Source organism: Pyxicephalus adspersus, chromosome 9, assembly GCF_032062135.1.
Source record: "Pyxicephalus adspersus chromosome 9, UCB_Pads_2.0, whole genome shotgun sequence".
Lineage (NCBI taxonomy): Eukaryota > Metazoa > Chordata > Amphibia > Anura > Pyxicephalidae > Pyxicephalus > Pyxicephalus adspersus.
In genome coordinates this window covers 40,307,537-40,331,990 of record NC_092866.1, presented here as the reverse complement: position 1 = coordinate 40,331,990, position 24,454 = coordinate 40,307,537, and the positions used below count along the sequence as shown (strand labels likewise).

The 24,454-nt window shown below is 36.9% G+C and overlaps 2 protein-coding genes and 1 long non-coding RNA gene across 14 annotated transcripts in view; 1 reads left to right on the top strand and 2 right to left on the bottom strand.

Moving 5' to 3' along the window:
• Positions 1-5,511, bottom strand: part of LOC140337835 (uncharacterized) — a 46,541-nt gene extending 41,030 nt beyond the window's left edge. For 6 of the 12 annotated variants that reach the window (XR_011922139.1, XR_011922136.1, XR_011922142.1 and 3 more), the window contains exon 1: positions 5,319-5,511. This is a non-coding gene — a long non-coding RNA (uncharacterized lncRNA). The remainder of the gene's footprint in view (positions 1-5,318) is intronic. The other 6 variants (XR_011922133.1, XR_011922135.1, XR_011922134.1 and 3 more) reach the window with 3 other exon arrangements.
• The window catches only part of LOC140337834 (interferon regulatory factor 7-like), a 21,314-nt gene extending 11,867 nt beyond the window's left edge, over positions 1-9,447 (top strand). The window contains exons 10-12 of the mRNA XM_072421659.1: positions 641-1,036; positions 2,409-2,518; positions 6,891-9,447. Of these exons, the coding sequence (XP_072277760.1) occupies positions 641-1,036; positions 2,409-2,518; positions 6,891-7,061 (677 nt within the window). The 3' untranslated portion in view covers positions 7,062-9,447. The remainder of the gene's footprint in view (positions 1-640; positions 1,037-2,408; positions 2,519-6,890) is intronic.
• LOC140337833 (malignant fibrous histiocytoma-amplified sequence 1 homolog) lies at positions 9,306-24,454 on the bottom strand. The gene is made up of 12 exons (XM_072421658.1): positions 24,370-24,454; positions 23,911-24,267; positions 21,853-22,726; positions 18,012-18,306; positions 16,307-16,493; positions 15,994-16,184; positions 15,412-15,902; positions 15,049-15,206; positions 13,854-14,022; positions 13,076-13,146; positions 10,304-10,426; positions 9,306-9,411 (listed from the first exon to the last, which is right to left on the bottom strand). Exons 2-11 carry the CDS (start codon positions 23,963-23,965, stop codon positions 10,341-10,343), a joined length of 2,577 nt encoding a protein of 858 aa, XP_072277759.1. The 5' UTR covers positions 23,966-24,267; positions 24,370-24,454; the 3' UTR covers positions 9,306-9,411; positions 10,304-10,340.

Below are 24,454 nucleotides of genomic sequence, written 5' to 3'. Positions count from 1 at the left end.
CAAAAAAGCAAATGTTCAAACTGAAAGGTAGTTTGCAGTGTCGGCCCGGCAAGAAACAAAATTTAACAGCTAACTCCAGCAGCTCTCTGCTTTTCTAAGCCCCCTAACCTCACACCCCATGGAGAACCCCTGCTGTTCTCCTGTAAGTTTAGGATGACCCTTCTATTATTGCACATAGGCTCATTTACAGTTCTCTGCCTTGCAGTACTTTTGTATGTGATGGTGCCAAGCTGTTATTCCGTGAAATTTATATACTCTTTAAAAATATCTAAGTAAAGTGAACTTCATTGTAGCATTGAAAAACTGCAGCTGGTATCAGAATAATGAGTCTTGCTCACAGAAAAAGGTAATTTCTTTAACGCTTTTAGGTAATTTCTTTAACGTTTAGGGAATATGCAGTTGGATAAAGACAAATTTGATAGTGAGTGTAGTTTTTCTTTGGAAATTACTTCAACCTCTGATCCATCAAAGTGATTAGATAATTCCAAAGTGCACCATTGCTATAACACAGTTCCTGACCAGTTACTGGATAATGGGGCCCAAATTGAGTGTCTATCATCCTAACACACGTTAAGTGACTCATTGCTGTTATTTTAGCTGGTGTTCAGACATATATATGTGACAATATGTTCTCTCACAGGTAAGGTGCCAAAACTTACATCATGGGAAGTGACTGTAAGCTATAGAGGAAAAGAAGTTCTCAAGAAAACTGTATCAACAAAGTTTTATATAAACTATACGGGTCATGTTCCTCCTACTGAAGCCGCAGACATTGTCACCTTCCCCTCTACCTCTGACACTCTGGTGGATCAGTTACATATCAGCTATACTGATAAAATTCTAAATTCTGTTGGAAATGGACTTGAACTTGATGTCAGCCCTCATGACTGTAAGTTGTATGCCACAAGAATGGGCAACTCAAGAGTGTACTGGAGCATGTCTGAGAGTCTGGAAAACAAGAAAAATGTTTCACAAGCAAAGAAATTGGATAGATATGTGTCAACAGAAATATTTGATTTCAACCATTTTATGCAAGGTAAGATCAAGATTTAGTTTGTTTCTTGAATTGGGAGTTTTGTGAATTTAAAGGTATAGACTATACAATTGGAACTGTTTTTTTTTTTTTTTTTTGCTATTTGACAGCGAAAAATAAATGTACAAATCCCCAGGCTGAAAATTACTGAAATATTTGGAATTCAACAAGCCCTGACAAATAAAAATCTGTTTGCTAAAATGTGTATGATAATTTATAGACACAGTTGTCTTGTCTGCTGTGTAACACCGACCCTCCCCTTCTCCTTCCCCTGTAAATTTCACATCCTGTAACATATTTTCACATCACCATAATTACCAGCCAGTCAATGCCTGCTGTGTTGTAGTGCTCTGTATTTACATACATGACAAATAATATGGTGATGCATAATGCCACAACAAAATATAAAATATGGTGCCTTCCTACGGAGTTCCTGCATTACTGTGTAGGCCCACCTCTTCACTCCGACATTTTAGTGTGTTTCTGTATTGGCAATTATCTACAACTTAAATATGACACTAGATCACCCCAATGTTGCAATCGTGCTCCACACTCTGCAAGCTTTGCTCCGGCAACCCCTCACCCAATATACACTCACACTTATTCTAGAATTCTGTCAACTTAAATAGAACCATACAGCACAATGTTTTTAGGGGCAATTTCAAAAGTGATGCTGCTTGAGAACCTTTATCTTTTCATGATAGCCCCTGTCTTCAAAAACTTTCTCTTGTGCCAAAAATCACTGGCTTTAGTTTGGCGGGGCAAACATTGAGTTCATAATAAAAAGCCCACTTTCATATCAGCTGGTGGGGGTCATCGTTCAAAATCATACATGACAACTATCAGCCAATGGGAATCCAAGGCTTACCTTTCTTTAAAAAAACAAACCTTGCCACCTGAGATTTATTTTACTTCCTGGTTGGGCGGGCCCCAAATGTCCTAGGTAAGAGTTATGATTTGGGCAGTGATTTGGAGAAATGTGCCATGTGTCTTAGAAATGAGTGAATCTTGTGTGAAAAATGTATAGATAGACTCCTCTGGTGTCTTAGGAAAGATCCCAGAATCTTAGATAGTGGTCTGTGAATCTTGGAGGATGTGGCTAGAGCTCAAAAGAATTGAGGTAAAAAAACCAGCATGTGCTAAACAGGCCAAAAGGCAAATTCAAATCAGAGTCCAACATAGGATTATCAGGGGTTCAAGGAAAAGGTAAAACAGCTACCGTGGGAATTGAGTTATGTATAGCGTGTATATAGAGTGTCACTACTATATAACAAATGTTATCCTACAAGGCAGCAAACAGGATATTTCAATACATTTTAAATTCCCTACATTTGTATATTTTTTTGACAATATCAAAAACCATTTTGTTTTGCAGAATTAGCAGACTACAAGTGTCATCAGAGAGCATCACCTGACTACACTATATACCTGTCCTTTGGCCAGATTCTGTTTGAGCCAATAAAGAAAACATTGGTGTTGGTAAAGGTAGGTGTTATTTTTGGTAAAGGTATTTACAACAAGTATACAAGTAACAGGGCTTCTAGAGCATAAAAATTAGGAAGTTCATGGGGAATGCTGAGAACTCTAAATTTATTAGGTAAAAAATGTGTATACTGCTTGGAGCATCTCTTCAGATAGATTTGGAACACTCTAGATATTGCTGGAAGAAAAATAACATTGCCGCACTTAGACATGATAGGAATGAGCTGGGGACAAGGGGTATACTATTCTAATTTGTCTCGTGGGCTACCTACACACATACAATTGTCGTTGGAAAGAATCTTTCACGATTCTTTCCAACCACAAACGACTGCATGATGCATGAACGAGTGCTGTATATACAGCGCCATTCTACTCTATAGAGATGGGGGGGGGGGGAACGACGAAGCGGCAGCCTGCTGTGCTCTCTCTCCCATTCACATTCATTACGATCGTTCCTTGTCCATTGTCCCCCAGGAAGGTCGTTCGGATGACGAGCACTGTACACATGCCAGATTCTCGTCTAATATCAGCCCTGAGGGGAATATCGAATAATGAGAATCATCGGACATGTGTACCCATCTTTACATTGTTTTTAATTTGTTTTTGTTGTGATAATGCAAGAAGAGAAAGGGGGAAATGGATAGAGGACCGTGTTTTTTAGGTGCTGTCACACAGCTAGAACTTATAGTGGAATTGTGTTTTCTTCCATTTCCCTACTTTAAATACATGTATTATAAACATCTCAAAGTAACCTAATTTCCTAATTATCAGTGGAAATGACAATAAACATTGATAATACATTCATATGGATGGAGAAATTAAACATAGTTTAATTTGTAACATTATGTAGTCATCTAGAACGATATGTCCCAGATACCTTATGCTGTGTAAATATGATAGTGAGAGTCTGGTGGGAAAAGACCAAAAAAGTGTACATTCTATGCACCCCCCCACCACCACAAAAATGTAAAAACTATGATGCCAAACCACAAAAGGGGCCATGTATACAAGATTTATAAGGTCTAATAGGAGGTGTGGATTTTGTTAAATCGCCCTATTCTAATAACATAATACCATCCTTGGTGTCAGGAAATCTGCATAGGTGTTAAACTTCAAATTGCCTGGGAATGTGAATTTTTAGCTGGAAAGGGAGAATCCAGACCATCATGAAGAATGGGCACACCATTTATTGAATTCCACAATATAGAGCTGAGTGGTCTCATCAGTCCCAGATATTTTAGTGGGTTCCCACTTATATTGAATCCAGACCCATTTATAAGCATGAGACCTGAAAAAGATAGAGTTTAAGAACCATATGCCCCCCCCCCTCCTGTCTATACCAGGCCCATTGCAGCCTGGTTGGTGAGAAAAAAGGGGAAGCAGTAAGTGTGTGCCCCCTCTTTCTATCCATACCAGGATCTATTTTATCCTCAACAGTGGGGGCCTCATTAAAAATATATTTTAAAAAATCTTTTTCTTTTACAAATACATTGAATGGAGAACTTCTAACACCATTGCCTATTTTTAGACTTCACAGTAGTCTAAATATATGGGCCCCAATAACTCCCAGCTGTGGTGACAACACTAAGTTCAGGAATTTTGCAATTGACTAAAAAATTGTCAGCCTTCAGCACTCCAACTCAAAAAATTTTTTTGTGAGTTTCACCACTTGTGAAAATACTTTTGTAGTGAAAACAATGTGGCCCAAATTGCCTGATCACTCACAAGCTAGCCATCACAGTAGTTAGACATTCCTAAAAGAGGAGAGTACTATGACATATAATGAGGGAGGAGCACAATGCAAGTAAAACAGTGTAAAGGAAAAACACGTCAAGTCGACAGTTAAAGTATAACTACGGGCCAAATTGGCAGCAAATAAGCTTGTGTGTTCACGGACTCAATGTCACCACACAATTGCTGTTCCTGATATGAGCCATAATGACCAATGAGATTCCTTGCTTCATTTCCCTTACATAAAAAAGGTAAGTGGTAGCAAAGAACCTTTTTAAAACTATTTATGTACAGTAGTATGTATCATAGTGCAAATGACTATTCTAAAAAACTTCACCTAAGTAATGTGAGACAGTAGTTCACGCTATGGATCAGTGTTTCCCAACTAGGGTTCTGTCAAACTCTAGTGTATGAGAAATTTGTGCCTTTTGTTAATTGCTTATGTCTCATAAATGCAATGTAAAAGAAGGAAATTGTTTCATTAGTAAATAACTTTTGAATGTTTTGGAATAGAATCCTAAATTTAGTGTAATTTTACAAAAGATAAATTATAAAATCAAATATATACGGTGTATCTATTATTTCATTTAAAAAAAAAATCTGATCAATTTAACAAAGTGAGTTTTTTTACTTATTTTTTTGTCTTGGCATAAAAAATATGGACATGGCATATAAAATAGTTTTTGCAAGACAATAACACCAAAAGAAAATCTTGTTTGTTCTTAAACTTAACAATTATATGTAATACTGTATATCAGTTGTCAATGTAAAAGATCAGTAAATCATTTTATTACACTTTATTGTGCTTAATGTATAGCTCAGATTATCTAAACCCGTGGCTTCCCAAAACTACACATTTTTTTGTGGTTTATAGTCTTATATTTAGGTCTTATATTGTAAGTTGTTAAAAATGCAATAAAAAAAAATCATTTTGATTTGGAGATCTTTAAAATAGTCCTAAATTAGTTTCGGTAGAATTCAGTAGAAGTAGAATTTCTAGCTGTTAGTATATATTCTATATAGCATTGGCAGACTTTATGTACAGGGAAACGTGTAAAGAGCCTTTACTTACCATACAGATGTCTGTCCAAGGTTGGAGAACCTTTAGAAAACATTTAAAATCCAAAAGTGGCAGCAACATATGGATATTGGTTCAGTCCAGGTCTTGTGGTGTCAGTGAAATCTTTTGACAAGTAAAGTTGTCACTGGATTCTGTTCATTCTTATAGACCAGCCCCTCTCAGCTGAGTGCCCTTGTTGGCTATTACTGTAAAGTTTCACTTTCCTATTCCTGAGTAGAGTTAGGATTTACCTCCATGATCCTCCCTCCTTTTTTTTTTTATTTTTAGCAGATGTTTTTTTCTGCTTTGTGTGTTGAGATATATAAACGTTATTAGATAATATAATATCATTGGAGATGCACATAATATACACATTATTTATAGTAGTATAATTTAATATATTATATTAGGTAATAAATAAATATATATATATACTCATATTACCTCATATAATAAAATGCTCCTTTTAAATATAAAACCATCACTATTTAAAGATAAAACTAATGCTTTATGCCTATGTTCATGTGTAAATAAATTGTCTGATTTACTGTAAAATTATTTTTCAGAATATTAAAATAAAAAAATCTTTAAAACTGGAAAAAACATACAGAGGGCACTATTCTTTCTTTCTTTCTTTTTTTTTTTTATTTATATATACAAGTACCTTATGCCTGATTTACCAGAAGTCACATCAGCAGCTAGATTAGTGATTAGAGAGAAATGATACTAAAGCTTTTACTCCTGTAACAAAGTTTCACAAGTAATCACTGGCTAAACTGTTAACAGCAGGAATGATTGATATCTTCTGTCACCACTTGGATTTCTGCTGTCATTTGCCTGTTTTATCTATTGGAAATATAGCAAATGCATAATTGTCTCATGTAAACCTAGCATTTTATTTTTTTTTATTTTTTACATTTTTAAATTGATGCTTTGTTTGTTATGAGAGCAATGAATCACTGCCTTCTGACCTTAGGGTTCCTCCAGAGGTTGTTGGAGGCAATTAGCGTCTCTTAAACCAGTTACCAGTGACATCAATGCTCTTTTTGGCTAACTGTAAGGGTGATATTCTTCCCAATGGCCAGCAATTTAGGAGATTATCATATTGACCACCACACTAATGTACTGTGAGCTATGGATATGGTAATTATAATAAGGGTTCCCTAAGATCTGAAAATTACTTCAAGGGTTCCCCTTTAGTAAAAATGTTAACCTATAAAGCATTTTTTTATTAAAGAAGTTAAGCATATAAAAAGTAGACCACCTGCAGGCTGTGACTGAGAATATAGAATATTATATTTGTATTCAAGAACTTTGGAACCCTTATGTTCGGTTTATTGTAGGATGACGTTAAAACAATAGAAATTGATGTACATTACCAGGGGCCGCCCAAAATCTGCATATGGTATGTTAGAACTGCCAGCCCAATAAGATATTGTTTTTCTTTGTATAATTTACTGCACATTGTTTTGTGCCTTATTACAGCTATTTGTAGTTTCTGCCTAACTAATGTCATAAATGATGCCAGTTTTTATTATATGATGTTTTTATTTTGTACTTATCAGTTATTTTTCCCTCCCCCAGCTTGTTCCACATTTTTGCACCTTCTGTCACCAGACTGCACAGCAAGAGGGTGCTTCTTCACTGCACAACGAACTAATTAGCCTACAGATCTCCAATGGAAGTTCTTTCAACACCTATGATGCACCTTGCCTAATGGACCTGGACCTGAGCGAGTTCCCCGACCTGTTTTAACCCCATAAAGAAACTAGTTTTTTTGGATCAGAAAACTGAAATCAGCCGTCGTCAAACCATTATGGTTTGCTAGGGGTTGTTGTATTGCTTTTAACCTAAAGTACAGGTCCCATTGAGCCTGTTGAATTTCCATATGAGTTGGTCTGTTCCTGTACTGCATGTAAAAGATTACACGTTGAGACACATTTATTTTAGACCTTTGAAATATTTGTGTCTGATAACAGGGTAATCAGATGGTGGAAGGTAAATTTTTGTACACTTATTCTGCAGGTGTTTGTTGCACATTGATCCACTCCTTTCTAGATATTGAAACACTGTGAATCAGTTAGCTAGATCAATGTTTCATATCTTGCCACCATTAAACAGTACTTGAAAAATCTGTTGATTTCTAGACTGAAGAATTTTTCATGGCAGTGTATAGGGTTGCAATTACATCATTTCATGCACCCATTGTTATAAATAAGGTTTGTAATTAAATGTTCAGAATCTAGTTTTAAAAGACTCTGGATACATAAAGTATCATATCTCTGCTTCTATTCCAAGTAGGAATAAATCCAGGCTGTGTAAAAGGTGCTGTGCATATACTGTATTTGCATTAGCTTCACAGAGCAAGGTAGAACCTATTCGTCTAATAGTATAGATGTTCTTTACCAATGAGGCTCACCATAATTTAATTAAACCTTGTGATTAGCTACACAAATTTCATGTAACATCTACCTGTTCAGTAATTATTCTAAACTATGATCAATTCTCAGCTTTAGTGTTATTTTTTAGAATAGGTTATATTATCAGTTTCAATAGGACTGGCTTGGTGTAAACAGTAAAGTCAAGACAATTGTCACCAAGCAAATTCACTATTGCTAAATTTCTTTTATAATACAAAAAATGGTATAATGACATATTGCTAAACACTCCTCCTTGTATATAGGTTGAATGGCTGCTTTTAGAACTTTGTTCACTGATAAAAAAAAAATCAGGTCACTAAAAAGCTGGTCTTGGGAATTCTGTGTTGGCTCCTCATTGCCTTTAGTAGATGCTGAAGTAAACCCAATGCCACATGATCCTAGTTGAAATATGGAACCTCCACATGGGAGTGTTTCGGAATCAGAGATTTTTAGTGGACAGATTGTTCTTTTTTAAGTTACCTTTTTCTCAATATGTCATCTAGCAATAACAAAAAAGGATCATTCTAGGTAGATATCATGTGAATATTTACTGTGAATAATTACAAGTGGACTTTATATGATCATTAAGTGCCTTCCTGGTCTTGCACTATATATTCATAATAATTGGAGTGTGTTTGTGTATTGCAAAGGATATTGCTATTTAGGTCCAGTATGTTTAACATCCTATTAATTCCAACAGTTTTGTACTGAGAAAATAGCATCCCCCCCAACATTTGTGGCCAAGTGTGAGTTAGGGGGGACTCCTTCCTGGCCACCAAGGTCACTGGGTTAGTACTAAATTTTATCCTTGGTAAAGAATGTTTAGGTAATTGATTTAAAAAAAATATTATTTAAACTTTATGGATTACCTATTCCATTACTGTTTTGGTGAGGCATTTTGCTGAACCAATAAAACCTGAAGACCCCCCCACCATACCCACATAAAAATAATGTTTTGTCTGTTAGTAGTCTTTGAAACGTATCTACTAACCATGTATATCATCACCCGCATATGTAATTGTTTAAATGCTCATACTGTCAAACTATAACTGGTTAGTAGCAGTTGGTATGGCAAGTGAATACATGGATTACAGGAGATTATATTAAAAAATATGAATGTTGTTTTTAGATAAATTCACTACTTAGGAGCTCCTTATATAGTGTTATTAAATGGCTTTTAATGATTTTGCACAGTATACTTCTGCTGGTCAGTATGTATGGGTAGTAGAGTGACAATAGATGCACCCACGTGCGTGGCATCACCTGAATAATAAACCTGCAAAGTTTATTTAGTAAAGCAGGCATGCATTTTGCGGTAACCATTAGCAGCCAATCAAATATCAAGAGTTCAGTAAACTGAAATATGATTGATTGCCTTGGGTTAGTGGACTTTGCACTGGCTTACTAAATAAACATTTGTGAGTCTTGCTCTGTTGGGTTATTTCACAGAGTGGGTCTGTTCATGGAATGTAAAAGTTGAGATAAAAGTTTAAGAACTTTTTTATATATTTATATGTTTATTTTTGCATTATTACTAACTGTATGTTTTGTATATGTGTATCAGTCATATCCAATCAGATGGAAACAAGTATTTTTATTGTAATTTGATTAAGAAATGTTTGACTACAGTGCATGATTCTACTTGGTATAATTGATTCTTGTATTCTTGGTTTTTCCCATGTGTCCTGTAAATATAAAATAAAACATTAGGGAAGAAAATATCAGTATTGTGGTATTTTTTTTGTGAAATCAGTCTTAAAAAAAAAAGTGGTAAAAGTGGTAAAAAAAAAAAAACTTTTTATAAAAACAGAAGTGCTGGTTTTATGGAGATGGCAGCTCAGTGCAAACCCCAAAAGGAGTCCTCATACTCAAATTCCTGTCTTAATAATCATGTTTATATGTGACAGGTAGCAGTAATGTACATTATGACCCTGATTTAATAAAAGAGAAAATAGACTATTGTGGGAGAATCTGGGTGATCCAACAAACCTGGAATGGATATGGTCAAGGATTGAAAACCTTTGCTAACTAGTATCAATTTTTTTTTTTTAATCAATCCCAGGTTTGCTGGGTCGCCCAGGTTTTGCCTTGTTAGTTGATCACTTCCAGCTTTGGAGGCCCAATGTCTCTTCTAACCTGTGTAACATATTAGGATGATACATATACTGTACTCTGGACCACCTTGGAACTTGAAATCATTTATACTGCCTTAGTAACCTGTAAAGAAGTTATCTGGATGATCTTACTTTTTCCACCCATGGTTTTTTCATTTTGCATTCTTGTATTGAATAAAAACTACCTCGGGCCCAATGGTACTCATCTTTGCCAAGCTATCCAGATGCTCTGTTTGTCTGTTAAAGCCCTTAAAATACCTGGCATTTCTATATTTTTTTTCCTTATTCCAAGGATTAGTGATTGTTGTCATTGTATAAGCTTTAACAATGAGTGATGCTGTGCTTGTACAGGGATAAGACCGTGTATGAACAATTTGATGGGGGAGCACAAGCATTGTCCCTAAAAGCTGGTGGGATGGGATCTCATATTCTGATTTCTTATTTCCTTTTAAATTTTACTAACCTGCATGGGAAATCAGTGGACATCAGTTTTCTTCATATTACTGGTGTGATACAATAGAGGCTACTCCATAATTGTTGATATGAATATTTGCTGGTACATAAGAGTTGCTTCCCTGGCATGGAGCTATGTAAAGAAAACAACACTAGTGAAAACCTAAAACATTTACTGTGTGTCAGAATGCTCTTCAACCCAGAAAACCAGGCACATTATTAGTAAACTGTGTTTATATACAGCCAACATATTACACAGCGCTGTACATTGCAAATAAAAGACACATACAAACAATACCGAAGGAGAGGACCCTACCCAAAAGAGATTACAAGAGATTGTCAATGATGTTACTTGGCTGTTCCAACTATACTGTCACAAATTCAAGCACTGAGTACACAATATATACACAACATACACAAATTAGTCAAGGCCCCAAATTTCTGTTTTCTCTGTTAAAATGGAAATTCTCTCAGTTTTGAATATTAAGTGAATTAGTTGTAGATTTTTAATTTAAAGTCTTTTACATTTTTATTTAAAAGGTATGTGTTTTTAGTTTAGCTTAGTTTAATGTATTTAGTCTTTTATGTCTTTGTGTTTTTCTTTTTTTTTTTTTTTTTTTTTTTTTTTTTTTTTTTTTTTTTTTTTTTTTTTTAGTTTTTTTGTGAATTTTCTTTTACTTGTTGACATAATAGTTTTTGTGTGACAATAACATTACAAGTTCATGTTAGTTTGATTTTCCCATTGAAATCAATGCATTGTCCCAAAGGTAAAACGCCACCAAAATATCTTTGGCACATGTGAGTGGTCCATTAAAGTCTTTTGTAATATTGGAGCAATCTCTGACATTTAGAAATAAATAAGTACTGGAACATGCATGTGATTGCCTGTCCCTTAATTATTTGGAATTGAACAAAGAATATGAAAACAGGAGTGTTAACATTCAAGGATTTGGGACTTTTTCTAATGGCTTTAAAGATAATTGATAGTATTTTAAAAAATAGGAAACTTATTTTGCAATGTATTAAAACACCATATCTGAATACATAGGCAAGTAACTACATGTACAAGAGATAGTAAGTTGGAACCTCACATTTTTCATAAAACTGTAATACAATACATATGAAAGGTGAACATGAATCACATCTTCCAAAGATTGTAAAGAAAAATAATCCTTACGAAGTACAGAAGATGTGATTAATGGTAAGCATTGCCATTGCACATTTTGTGTTTGGAAAGACCAACTAGAATAGTGAGGTGGTGGTGTGGGGTAAACCACTACTAGTATTTCTCTTCTAGCTCTTACTTTGAGCTCAACCATCAAACATCATTTGCAAGATGGGCCTGTGTCTCTGGGAAATGGGCCTGTGTTTATAGGCAAAAATACCTCTAGCATTTAGGTATGGTCATAGTTCATGATGGGTGAATGTGACCTGTAGTTAACTTCCTTTCAAGCTTTATCAACTTTCTTGATTTATCATTTTTATCGACTCATAGGGAGGGAAGTTTTGCAGGAATTAAAGCCCATGAACACAGGCCCTTTGTGTGTTTTAACTTATTTCTTTGTGCAATGTGTCTGTTGCTGGCTGTTTTCTGATTTTTAGGAAAGGCAAAACATTGGGACTAGACTGCACAGTTATTGTGCCTGCTGCAGTGCAGCTTGGATTTTGGGAGTCACTTCAAGTCATCACTGGGTGGCAATTTAGCCAAGGATGGCAGATCTGTTAATGCTACTCGTTCTTGGTAAAGATTACTACACCTCCCAATTCCAGGAAAAATTGGGATTCAGAGACGGTAGGTGGACAGGGAAGCCTAGTAAGACAATTATAGCTTTGTGAGCTGGTGAGTAGAAATTTAGGGGCCACTCTCCAATGCTCCTTCTTATGTACGAGGCTCTGGGGGTCCTCAATTTACATGTCCAATTTAGGGCACAATTGCTTTTCAAATAGCACCCCGAAGGTTGTACTTTTCCAAGTTTTTAAATTGTTGCCCAAATCATAAAATTATTTAAAGCTGGGATAAAATTTAGCATTTACTAATTGCTATGAGGGTACCCTTAGTACCCTGATAATTTCAAGTTCTTATGACCAACAGTTTAGGAGATATGAAGATTTGAACATAGAGTTTTTTAGGTTCTAGAATATACCAAGCATACCAAGATATCACACTGTGCTGCCGATAATGTACAGGCCACTTGGGTAGGATGAAGAGGCAGCTCAGTTTGATGGAACACCAGACCTAAAACATTATGTGCAATGCACACGGGTGGCTGCCCCTTGACCCCCCAACCCCCACTCTGCAGACATTTACCTTGTGAAAGGAATTCAGGCAATGCAGCGGAGCAGTGGAACATTTATTCCCATGCTTTCCTGCTGCTTTATGATACTCAAGTATACCTGCACATAGGTTATTTAGATGGGTAGAATAAACTAACATTTCTGTCAATTCATCCTTTTCGTCCAGGTTTCCTACTTGCCGTTGTGCTTCAGCATCAGTCAGTGGGACCAGTGGGGGTGGGGTGTGAAGGTGGGCGGGTTATATAGGCAGGGAATGGGAGTGGAGGGCAGGGGGTCACCCACATTAGTTCTGCACAAGGGCCCTCTGTTGGCTACCTCTGCCACTCCCTTACATGTAACTAAGCAAAAAATAAAAGAAAATGAAAAGTGAAAAAAAATTCTACAACTTTTATGGCCAAATATCCATTCCTATTTTTTAGTCTAAACCTTATTCTAAAAAACATGCCAAGCTTTAGAAGGAGAATTGTTAGCCAGGCCTAGCATTTACCTTTTGGAAGAAGCAGCTCCATGTTGACTGTAATGCAGCAGGTCTCACAGGTCTTAAATTCATCTTTAAACCTTTAATATTCGAAAAGAACACAAAATTGTTTAACATTTATGAAAACATTTTGCAACTGAAAGTGAAAATTTTGAGTTTTAGGATCTAACAACCCAGCTGAAATAAATGTCTTTTCAAATTGATCTCAATATACCTGTACTTCAGCCATACACAAATCAACAGATTCATTTATCATTCATTTAATGCTCCCCCTGCCAACTGCACATGTTCTATTTGGTTTCCCCCCATTCCATTTACCTCCCCCAATCCTCATGTAATCATTGGGCACCAGCGTTATCACAGGAGGGGATGAAATGTGAGTCACATTCTCTTTATAATTTTTTCCTCGTGGCAGTAAAGAAAAGACAAGTATGTTGGCAAGGGGCATTAATGGAAGTATCCTGCATTGGAAAAAGCAACAGTTTCCTGTGGATGGTCAGCTCATCAAAATCTGATTTCATAATTTGTTACACATAGGTGAGTGAAAACAGAAGTCACTTTCTTGGAAGTTGGTTTGATAGGTTTCTTTCTCTGCACATCTAGTGTGACCAGTTGGACAGGAACAGTGTTAGGAACTATGCTAGGGATATCTTTAGAAGTCAGAATCCATTGGTGATAAACATAATTTGTGGGTGGACTGACCCTTTAAGGACATACTGTTTTTTTCCATATTAGTAATTTCATATCAGCTATGAAATCATTAAATAATACATGGAGCAATACTTACATATCATAGACTGAACCAAGACCCTCAATATCTGGCCATTCAAATTCTTCGGGGCATCCCACCGTCCTGCAAGGTGTCCGAATGTAATGAAAAAGTCCAGGCCACTCTTTACAAAGCTTCTCAATAATGGAAAGGATTGTTAGCTTGAAATCCCAGAGAGGTCTGAAATCTGCAAACAAATATGAACAAAATGAGGATTTCCAGACATTAACAGCTGATTCCAATTCCACCTCCTACTACTTTATATAACTAGAATTTGTGGCTGCCACATTATACTTGCTGGAACTCAACCCACAGTGAAGTGTATACGGTTAGGCTTCTCCAGAGCCAGACTCACCATAAGGAGGAGTAAATCTTTCTTAGGCAGAATTGTTTTTTTTTTTAATGAAAAGGGGAGGGAGGCAGAATGCGGCCTTTTTAGGTCATCTGATTTGCCCAGGCACTTGGCTTGCCCACCCTTTTCCCTCTTGGTTGGAGGATGAATATTTTTTGTATGTAAGTTTTTTTTTTATGTTTTTTTTGTCCTGAGGATAATGTGTCTCTGAGACTGTCAATTGTAGGTCAGTTGTTTAGGGGTATTTTGTGGGTGCAATAACAGTAGCAAATGTTTCTATTGTATGAGCTGTGGTGCACTAAACAAGCAGTATTTTATCTTCAACCCAATACCGCTATGTCCCCCCTTCCCAAGTACGTATATGAAATGTTGTGAAATGATTTACTTCAACAACAGCAGTATTGTGTATGTGTTGTTGCAGTTTATTTACATTAATCAATATGCAGTGAGTATCTAATCTTTTGTATTATTTACCTAACTCCATTTTATGCTTTTGATCTTACAGAGGACCTAAAAGATAACTGAACATACAACTTCTGCTATCTTTTGGTTCCCAGGTGTCTCCAATAGTTATACAAGCCACTATCCCCCCAGTTCTTGTGTCACACATGGGAGGCATTTCTCAATGTTGCTACCTTGGGCAGCAAAAAGTCAAGAACTGGTCAAAGGCTACTAAAATACAGTGATCAAATTGTAGGTACATTATATGACAAAATATGAGGACACCCCTCAAAATAAGTAACTTCAGAAGTTTTAGTTAATGCTACTGGTATATGAGTTAAGGTATACAAGTAGGTTTAAAAGAAAAAAAAAAAAAACATTCCTAATCATGCCATTATTATTATTAATTTTGGAACATACCATTGGTTTTTCCTGGTCTTCGACTTCGAATTTCAAGGTAACTGTCCGCTCTCTGGTTATTCTGTTTAATCAACAGTGGTTTTCCATTGTTGACCAGAAGGAAGCTGTCTTTTTCCACCCAATGGGTAGTGTAGAAGGAACATGATTTCACCATTAGTCTGAAATATAAATTAGCCATAATTGATGCATTGTATGTGTTTAAACATGTATGTGTGTTCGATATAATTTTATTCTCTGCAAACAACAAAAATGTTAAAGTTAGCCTTTACAAATGGCTCCAAATGATAGTAACTAATACTAGGCACTTAAATTAATCAATGCAGAATATTGCCAGAAATGATGAATAGGTGTTCGGATATATACCTTTGAAAAAACCCTTCTGGAACCTGTGGAGAAAAGTATACTCTAATGTAGATATCTTCATTGTGATCTCCACCCCATCGTTCAGTGACTTCCATTACAATATTGAGATAGGTTGGGAAAAGATAGCACAGCTCATTTCGAGAACTTCTTACAGACCATGGATTCCCGGGTACAAATTCTTGTGCTCCTGGGTTGAGGACCTTTGTGTTTCTAACAGACATACAGATCTGGAAGTGAACTAAGAGACTTATCAGTTTACCATCTTCTCTTGAATTTCCCAACAATTCATAAAAGAGATCGTTTGTGTCCCCCACAGGTAGATTTTCTAGCTGGTGTTTGACAAGGACCCGAATAGCTTGTAACCGAAGCATTGCTTTAGAACATAGCATTTGTTGCCACTTCAGAACATCACGCTTAAATGTTCTTTCTGAAACTAGGACTTCAGCAGGAATTTCCTCTAGCTGATTAGCAAGGTCATGCCTGACAAGCATCTGGAATATATTAAAGTAAATACAAAGACTCAATGAGCAAAAGGTAGTATGTTATAAAGTGAAGTGTACATAGTAACAAACAGGCTCAGACCTTGAAGATAGTTATGAGAAATGACGGTCTCAAAAAGACGGTGTTGATTAAAGACTTGATGTCCTCATACCAGACTATCAGACCAATTCGATGGAGGTACCGTAAAATATCTTTGAGAAGTTCTTTATCCAAGTCACTGTGATCATTCCTATGTATAATCTCACTCAGTAGATGATCTAAATCCATTATGCCTAAAGAACAAATAACATAAAGATTGCAGTATAAAAATGTAAACACATGGTATAGAGCAGGGTAGTGCATGATATGAAGACTTTATGATGACTGCCTAAGCTATTGGTCATGGATCACTCACCATGTTGAGGACTGTCTTCACTCTGAATCACCTCTAGAATGGACTGTTCTACTGTCTTGTAGACATTTGGCAACATTTTAATAACATTAGGAAATAATTCCACTTTTCTTACTGAACTCAAGATGTGATATTGCAGATTTTCTATGTCATGGTAGTTGGTGCTATCAATGGTAATAACTGGAAGAACCTGTAAAATATGAAGAACCAAGTTTCATATAAAGATGTGTCAAGTGTGCATTTACTACATTTTATACAGTACTAAATAGTAATCAAAGATGTGGAAGGTGTCCATTCCAGTCCCAGGGTCCACTGCTCAAAAATAGCTGACGTGTGCTTTACTTTATTAACAGAGGAAGAGTTACAGGTTGCTCAACGGCTAAACCAATCCAATTGACCTCAATAGAAGATCTGTTGGACATCCTTACTAAGTACAGTGGCAAGGCCACATTTGGACTTTTTATGTAAAAATTAGTTTTCAATAGAGATTTTAAGAAGTAGAACCATTAACAAAATTTATTAATGACTGCTCTCCTACTGGCATAACTTCCAGCCGTCCTGGTTTCGCCAGGGCAGTTCGGCTGGGAGCTGTTCTATTGTCATGGAGAGCTGCGTAAAATGACCAAGACACATAATATTGATTTTTACTTTGGTGTAATTCTGCAGACTGCCACTACATAACGCCCATAGGTCAGAGAGTGATAAACAATGCAATTCCCAGCACTTTACACTTCCTCCATCAGCTTGTGTATAGGAGCCCACAATGAATGATCCATCCATCCAGGGATCACTTCAGTGTAGAGATGGCAGCAATGCTGGAGAATAAAAGGATTGATCATCTATGGTGGGTACAAAAACACATCGCTAAATCCTGAAAAGGTAAGTATTATTGGTTAAAAATAGAATAAATATTTTTTATATATGGTGCGGTGTTATTTCTAGGGCTGGTTGAACGTTTTAAGTAATTAGGAAAGGTGTACTCATACACCAGAGTGGGGCAGCAAATATCTGGGGACCTCATTAATAAAGGGGCTTTTAGATTCCAAATAGGCTCCCCACCCACAGACTCCCACAACACCAGGCCATGTTGTGGGGAAGAGGCCCTCTCCCCCCAAAGAAGGCCCTTGCCACTGCTGGAGGCAGACGGGTCTGGATTCTCCAAAAGGGAGGGGACTACACGCTTTTTGTCCCCTCTCTTTTTGGGAAAACTAGATTCCTAGGGACCTTTTACGGAAAGGAGAGGGGTGGCACAGAGTCATTGCCTCATTTTCTATCCGGGAAGGTCCTGAGCCTAGTGAAAGGTTTTAAAACAGAGAAGAACCCATGTCATTTTTTTTTGTTTTCTAATTAAAAAAAGCTTTAGCCTTTAAAAATGCGTAATTTTTGAAAAAAATTACATTATGTGATGTTATTTATTTTAGGTATGTGTGCACATGAGGATTTGGTGCAATGCTACATTTTTTGGATGTGTGCAATAAAAGTAAATGGATATAATAAATTAGTGCACTTAGTGAACTTTTCTTCAAGTTGTGACTTCAGATGAGATACGCATTAGATTCTTACTTCTTCCAAAACTTGGTTTTGAATTTTGAACATTATCAAGCATACTAATTTATTGGTATATTTAAATATTTTCTTCATAGTATTTTACTCATGCAAAAAATAGTAATGAAATAATTATAAATAGTTATTGAAATTTTTTGCATACATTTATAGTACAATTAGATATTTCTCTCAGCTTTTCTGCCTGCTCAAGGTAGAGCTCAGAGTCTTGACGTTCCTCCAGGTTGTTGATGAAATGAAAGAGGTTGTCTTTATGTTGATCCAACATCCTGCAGATCTTCCCTTGGATATCTTTACTCTTAAGTTCTACTTCATCTGGATGGCATAGGTCAGTGTGTGTCCCCACAGTGAGAACTGTGGAATTGGGCACTCTCATAAGCAGGTTGTTAATCCAAAATCCCACCAAGTCCATAAAGCACTGGATATTATCCAACTGGTACCTGTGTTGATGGATTAAACAGTAAGCTTTATAAAAAAAAAAAGTAAATAATAAAATAAAAATGGAAGTCTGGGGAATTGGCTGATATTTGCAGACATCCACAGATAAGGTAAGTATACCATATTGGTTTATGATAGGGCAGCATAATGTGCACATTATATTAAAAGTTCACAAAGATTTCTCTCACACATTCAAACACTACTACATTCATTCCAAATGTTATGGCGATTTTATAACTTCTCTAGCAAAAAAGACCACATCAGCACACACAGCAAAAGTACACTACATCTAAAGAACAGGGATGAGCAAGCGAGTTTTTAAAACTCGATCTCGCGACGAGATAAGCCATTCTTGTTTACCGAAATTGTAAGCGAGAATGGCCGGTGTAAATTCACCGATCAAGCTCGAATTAAAAAAAAAAAAGATTGCAGGCTGCGCTGATTATTGAATGCAGCACCAGCTGCTTGAGGTTAAATGGGTTACAAGTTTCCCTATTCAGTTCCCTATAGTGCTCTCTGATCGGCTGAGGAAATCTTCCCTAAGCCAATCAGGAAGCACTAGAGGTTTTGAATGGAGAGATTGTCCCCATTTAACCTCTAGTGCCAGGGATCGCAAACAGGATTCCCAGAGCTGCAAGAATGACTGCAGCTCTGAGAATCCACTGTGATCCCGGGGCACTAGAGGTTAATAAACCTCTAGTGCCCGGGGATCGCAGTGGAACCACATTTCTCCATTGAAAGTTCTTCTGCAGTTCCACTGCGATCCCCCGGCACTAGAGGTTAATTAACATCTAGTGCCCGGGGATCTTCTCAATGAATGCTCGGCCGTGGCCGCTTTTATTAGGAACAGTGTTCGATCCCCGGCACTAGAGGTTAATTAACCTCTAGTGCCCCGGGGATCACAAACAGGAGGATTCTCAGGGAATACTGTGAATCCTCCAGTTATAATTTCCTGAGCAAAACTTGGTTCGACGTAATTTCGCAAAACCATCGGAAGTTCGAGGAAATTTTGAATTTTGAAAGAATGCCAGTGGCAATTTCGCTCATCCCTACTATATAAAACCTGACTCAGAAAAAAATAACCTACAGGTAGAATTTGTGTATAGATGGTGCTAGAGGACATATATTGTAAATTCAGAAGAATGCCCCAGAAAAACACTGTACTGCAGTATTCAGTCGTACTTTTTATACAGTATTCTACTTCCCAAAAATAAACTGTGAAAAAGGTAAAGTAGGGTCAAATGTACAAGTTTTGAAGCTATATCCCAGTCTTTTGGGTCAAAAAATGGATATTTGTTTAGCCACCTCTTAGATTAAGGAATGCAAATAAAAAATAGACAAGAAATATTTATTTTTGGTTACATGGCAATAATGTATATTTTCCAAATCATGGGTCAAATGTAGGTAGAAGAGAAGGAATGGTAAAAAATTTTGGAATGGGCTATATGAGCAAAACACAAGTTAGTTCTAACTGAGGATAGAAGAAATATTAACAAATATATGCTTGCATATCATGCAACATATCTCCATTTGCCCACTCTCTGATTTTAGTTTCAATAATGCAGAGAATCAATTTTCAGTTTTTAAACTATTTAAAGATCCTTTCCCATACATTTGGTTACCCTATCACAGGGGTCTGCAACCTGCGGCTCCGGAGCCGCATGCGGCTCTTCAGCCTCCTTGTTGTGGCTCCCTTCGGCTGCTGCGGGGAGATCTCTGATGGGGGATCCCCTTCCTCCCAAGACACTGCGGAGGAGGGGGATTCCCTATCCGGTGTTCTAATGAAAAAAATCTACCAGTGAAATAAATCTACCACGGGGCGTGTACAAATGGGTGTGTACAATGACATCCCCCTCCTTTGAACCCCAATTCCTCTGGAATAGGGAGATGTACAAAACCAAAAATGTAGGTGCAAGTGGGGGACACCTGTGACTAACACCCCCTAAAATTTATTTGTTAGGCTATCATCAGAACATAAAGAACTCTGCCCATCAAAAAAATCTACCGTTACACATTGCTGGAGGCACCTGAACCCCAATTTCTCTGGAACTGGAAGGGGGTACAGGTGAACAAAATTAGAGGTGCAAGTGGGGGACACCTGTGGCTAACACCTCCTAAAAACTCCACCCATCAAAAAACCCCTACCCTGTTACACATTGTTGGAGGCTTCTAGCACCTAAACCCCAATTTATCTGGAAACGGGGGTACAGGTGAAAAAAATTTGAGGTGCAAGTACGGGACACCTGTGGCTAACACCCCCTAAAAATTCATAAAAACTCTGCCTATCAAAAAAATCTACCCTGTCACACATTGCTGGAAGCATCTAGCATCTGAACCCCAATTTCTCTGGAACGGGGGGGGAGGCGGTACAGGTGACCAAAATAGAGGTGCAAGTGGGGGACACTTATGGCTAACACCACCTACAATTGAATCGCTAAGGCATTTTCAGAAAATAAAGAACTCTGCCCATCAAAATAATCTACCCTGTTACACATTGCTATAGGCTTCTAGCACCTGAACCCCAATTACTCAAGATTGGGGGGTACAGGTGAACAAAATTAAAGCTGCAAATGAGGGACACCTGTGGCTAACACCCCTTAAAATTTCATCGCTAAGGCATCGTCAGAACATAAAGAACTCTGCCCATCAAAAAAATCTACCCTGTTACATTAGAAGCCTCCAGCTTCTAATGCAACAGGATGATACGTTAGAAGCTGGAGGCTTCTAGGGGCATAGTTCAGTGTTTAATTTATTTCAAAGTAGGCCTACACATGCACACTTGTTGTAACAGGTAAAATTAAAACTTTTAAAAGTTTATAAACTGTGTTATGTTTTGCGGCTCCAGACTATTTTTCTTTAGTGGAAGAGGAGGCAAAATGGCTCTTTTGATAGTAAAGTTTGCTGACCCCTGCCCTATCACAAAGTATAAATATCCTCAGTGGGAAAATGTGTTAAAAATGTAGTATTTTATCCATGGGTCAAAATAATGTAGTAGGTGCCAATAAGCCAATGCTGCAGCACCTTAAAAGGCACAAAATGTAGATTGTGGGGTGCTGCAGGTCTAGTATGATCCATTGCTTAAGGACACGTTTACCCCTATCGTTTTCAGTGTGTTGTGTTACCATCAATGCACAAACTAACCTCTGACACTGCATTGAAAATGTCAATTCACCACAATCCTGTAATACTGTGCATCTTAAAAATGCTGCATGTACATTTTCGGGGTGTTCTATTGCATTGACAAGGATGGACTGCAAAACACCAGGTTTGGAAGTATAAATAGAACATGAATGAACTGGCTGCACTACTACAATGAATATTATTGTGTGAAATACCTGGTGTGGTAATGTACTGAGGACTGAAGAGGCCCTTTATGAGACATTAATGAAGAATTAGCAACTGCTTTTTGTGAAAAATGTGACTGTTTATAGAAGATGTAAAAAAAAAAACACTTGTTCCTTAACCCTATATATATGTCAACTTTTTTTAAGAATGTTTTTCCAATCTCAGTTTTTCATTGTAATGCCATAAAAAGTATCTGAGCTCACCTGTGCAGGTCAACCACTAGGATGACTAAGGCATGTGGCGTAATAAACACATGATGAGTGACATAATATTCCAGATGTCCAGCAAAATCCCAAAACAGGAAAGTAAAGTCATTAATTTTGAATTCACTGATCTCTATTCCAACGGTCCTTTCCTCCATAGAGACTGGCATGGCCAGGCCTTGACACAGACTCCGGCTTATAGTTGTCTTTCCAGCCAGGCTGGCACCAATGAAGATCACTTTCACTCTTTTCTCCTCCCTTGCTTGGCTTCCCTGGAGTTGCAGGAAATAGCTGCGGATTTGCCTAAGACCTCCTTCACAGACCTCGTCAGGTGGTTCCTTTAGATGATTGTAGGAAGCATTGAACTTTTTCAAGGAAAGACTAAGGAAAAGCTCAGAGGGAAGTGTTTGCAACTTATTATTGTCCACATAGAGTTCTTTCAAATTCATCAACCTCAGGATAGACTTAGGAATTTCTGTAAAGAGATTGTGAGCTAAATTTAGGTAGTGGAGTTCAGAACAAGTGGATAAATCCTTTGGTAGGTCAGCCAGGCGGTTGTTATTCAGTTTCAGGTATTTGAGACTTTTCAGATTTGGAAATATACCACTGGGAATGGTCTCAAGTTTGTTCTGGTTGAGTTCCAACCTTTCAAGGTGAACCAAATATTGGATATCCCTGGGAAAAACATTTAATTCATTCTTGGAAAGGAAGAGAATCTGAAGATCTTTAAGGCATCCAATTTGTGAGACACTGCGAAGTTTGTTACGATCAAGGTTAAGGATCTGAATTTTGGTGTCCAACAAAACCTCAGATGGAATAACCTTCAGTCTCTTTATTGACAGGTCCACCTGCCTCAAGGGCAACACTTCTTTGCCTGCTTGGTGGAAATATAAAAGTCTTTTTTATATCACATTTCAAAAATTAAGGTTACAAACTTTATTTGTAACAGTAAAATGTAGCAGTTTATCTGTTAAAAATAAGAAAAAGTTAAAGCAGTACAAAAATAAACCTTTATTGGTCCATGTATAAATGTTTTGCACACTGTTTTTCTTTAAAAAAAATATCTCCTGATGTTTTCTTTATTGACTGACATGAACAACAAGTTTTTACCTACCTATTATATTTATTTTTGTTTAATATTGCAACTTTATCTCACAGTTACAATATTAAATTAACTGCAATGCAAATTGACACAGTTTGCAGTCTGAAAATGGCTGTGCTTATCTACATTTTTATCTTTCAAGCCTCTAGTCTGCATGATCAGATCAGATCAGACTGTTATTAATTTTTTAAATGTCCAGCCAACAACTGTTAATGAAATCTGGGATTGAGAGTCAGCAAAGGTGTGCAGTGTATACTGCTGTTTCCCAAATTAGATGATGTTTATTGACAAATTTCAGCACAGGCATTTTGCTGGGTAACAATAATCAACATTCAACTGGTAAGGTGTAATCAGACAAGATGTTTGATAATCCATTGCTTAAAGTCATTAGGTGGGACAGGGCTGGGGTTGGGGGAAGGGAAGAATAACCCCTAAATGATATACTCACATGTGAATTAAATCGAACATAAGAACAAAATGTCATATATTTCAGCATACCAGCCCTTGAATGTAGTGCCTACATTCATTTTCTTTTGTCACGCTTCCTTTTTTTTCTGGTAATCCTGCTAGTAATACACTTCTTGTCCCAGGGTGACAATCCTCATATATTGGGCTGTATTTATGAAGGAGCAACACTATCAAAACAGAATTACAGAACACCCTTTCCTCATCTAATAACATAGCATACAAAAAGCACCGTATGTAACAGACCAAAAGAGCAAAAATACGATTTTACAATTTTTATAAATAGATATTTTAAGAGTTTATTGCTGTAGTTTGCACATTTTTTAACTCGCTTGCACCATCTCCAAAATAAAATCTAGTACTTCTGGACTAAACCATAGTATTCTACATATTTATTATTGTGCCAACCACCTTCCTATCCACGATGACCAAAGTCTTTTTCTAGGTAAAGACAATCTGTTACCTTATAAAGTTATTGTCTGAACACTCACGTTTTCCTTCCATGAATTCTCGGGTGAGGCTCTTCTTCAAATGAAGCAGTTTCATTTCCTTATGCTATTTCTTCTTTTTTTTTCCTGTAGTCATTTGCTTGCATCATCAAAGCAACAATTAACACACATACTTTGTATACAAAGATTACTGTATACTGTGATGATACAACAAAAAGATCACTGCGCATCTGCACAGCATATTCTGCCTTGTAGAATTGTGTAAACAATTTGTTTTTTATCCTCTTTTCTATCCCAGTTTAATCCTTTCTTCCCAAACCTGTATGCATGCCTGCTTAGTAGCAGTTGACATGGTGGCTCATAGTCTTCATCAGAAGCACACAGGGCAGGTTGACAAAGCTGAAATAAGACAAAATTTTCATTAACAAGAATCTTTTAATGAAAGCTAAAAATTTACTTTTGAAATGAAATTAAAATGATCAAGCTAAACTCCAGCCTTACCTTTAGTTTTGCATAGCTGTGTAGATTTATTTTCTGTAGTGAAGTTGCTTACTTTGAGAAGCTTATAGCATGCACTGCAATCAAA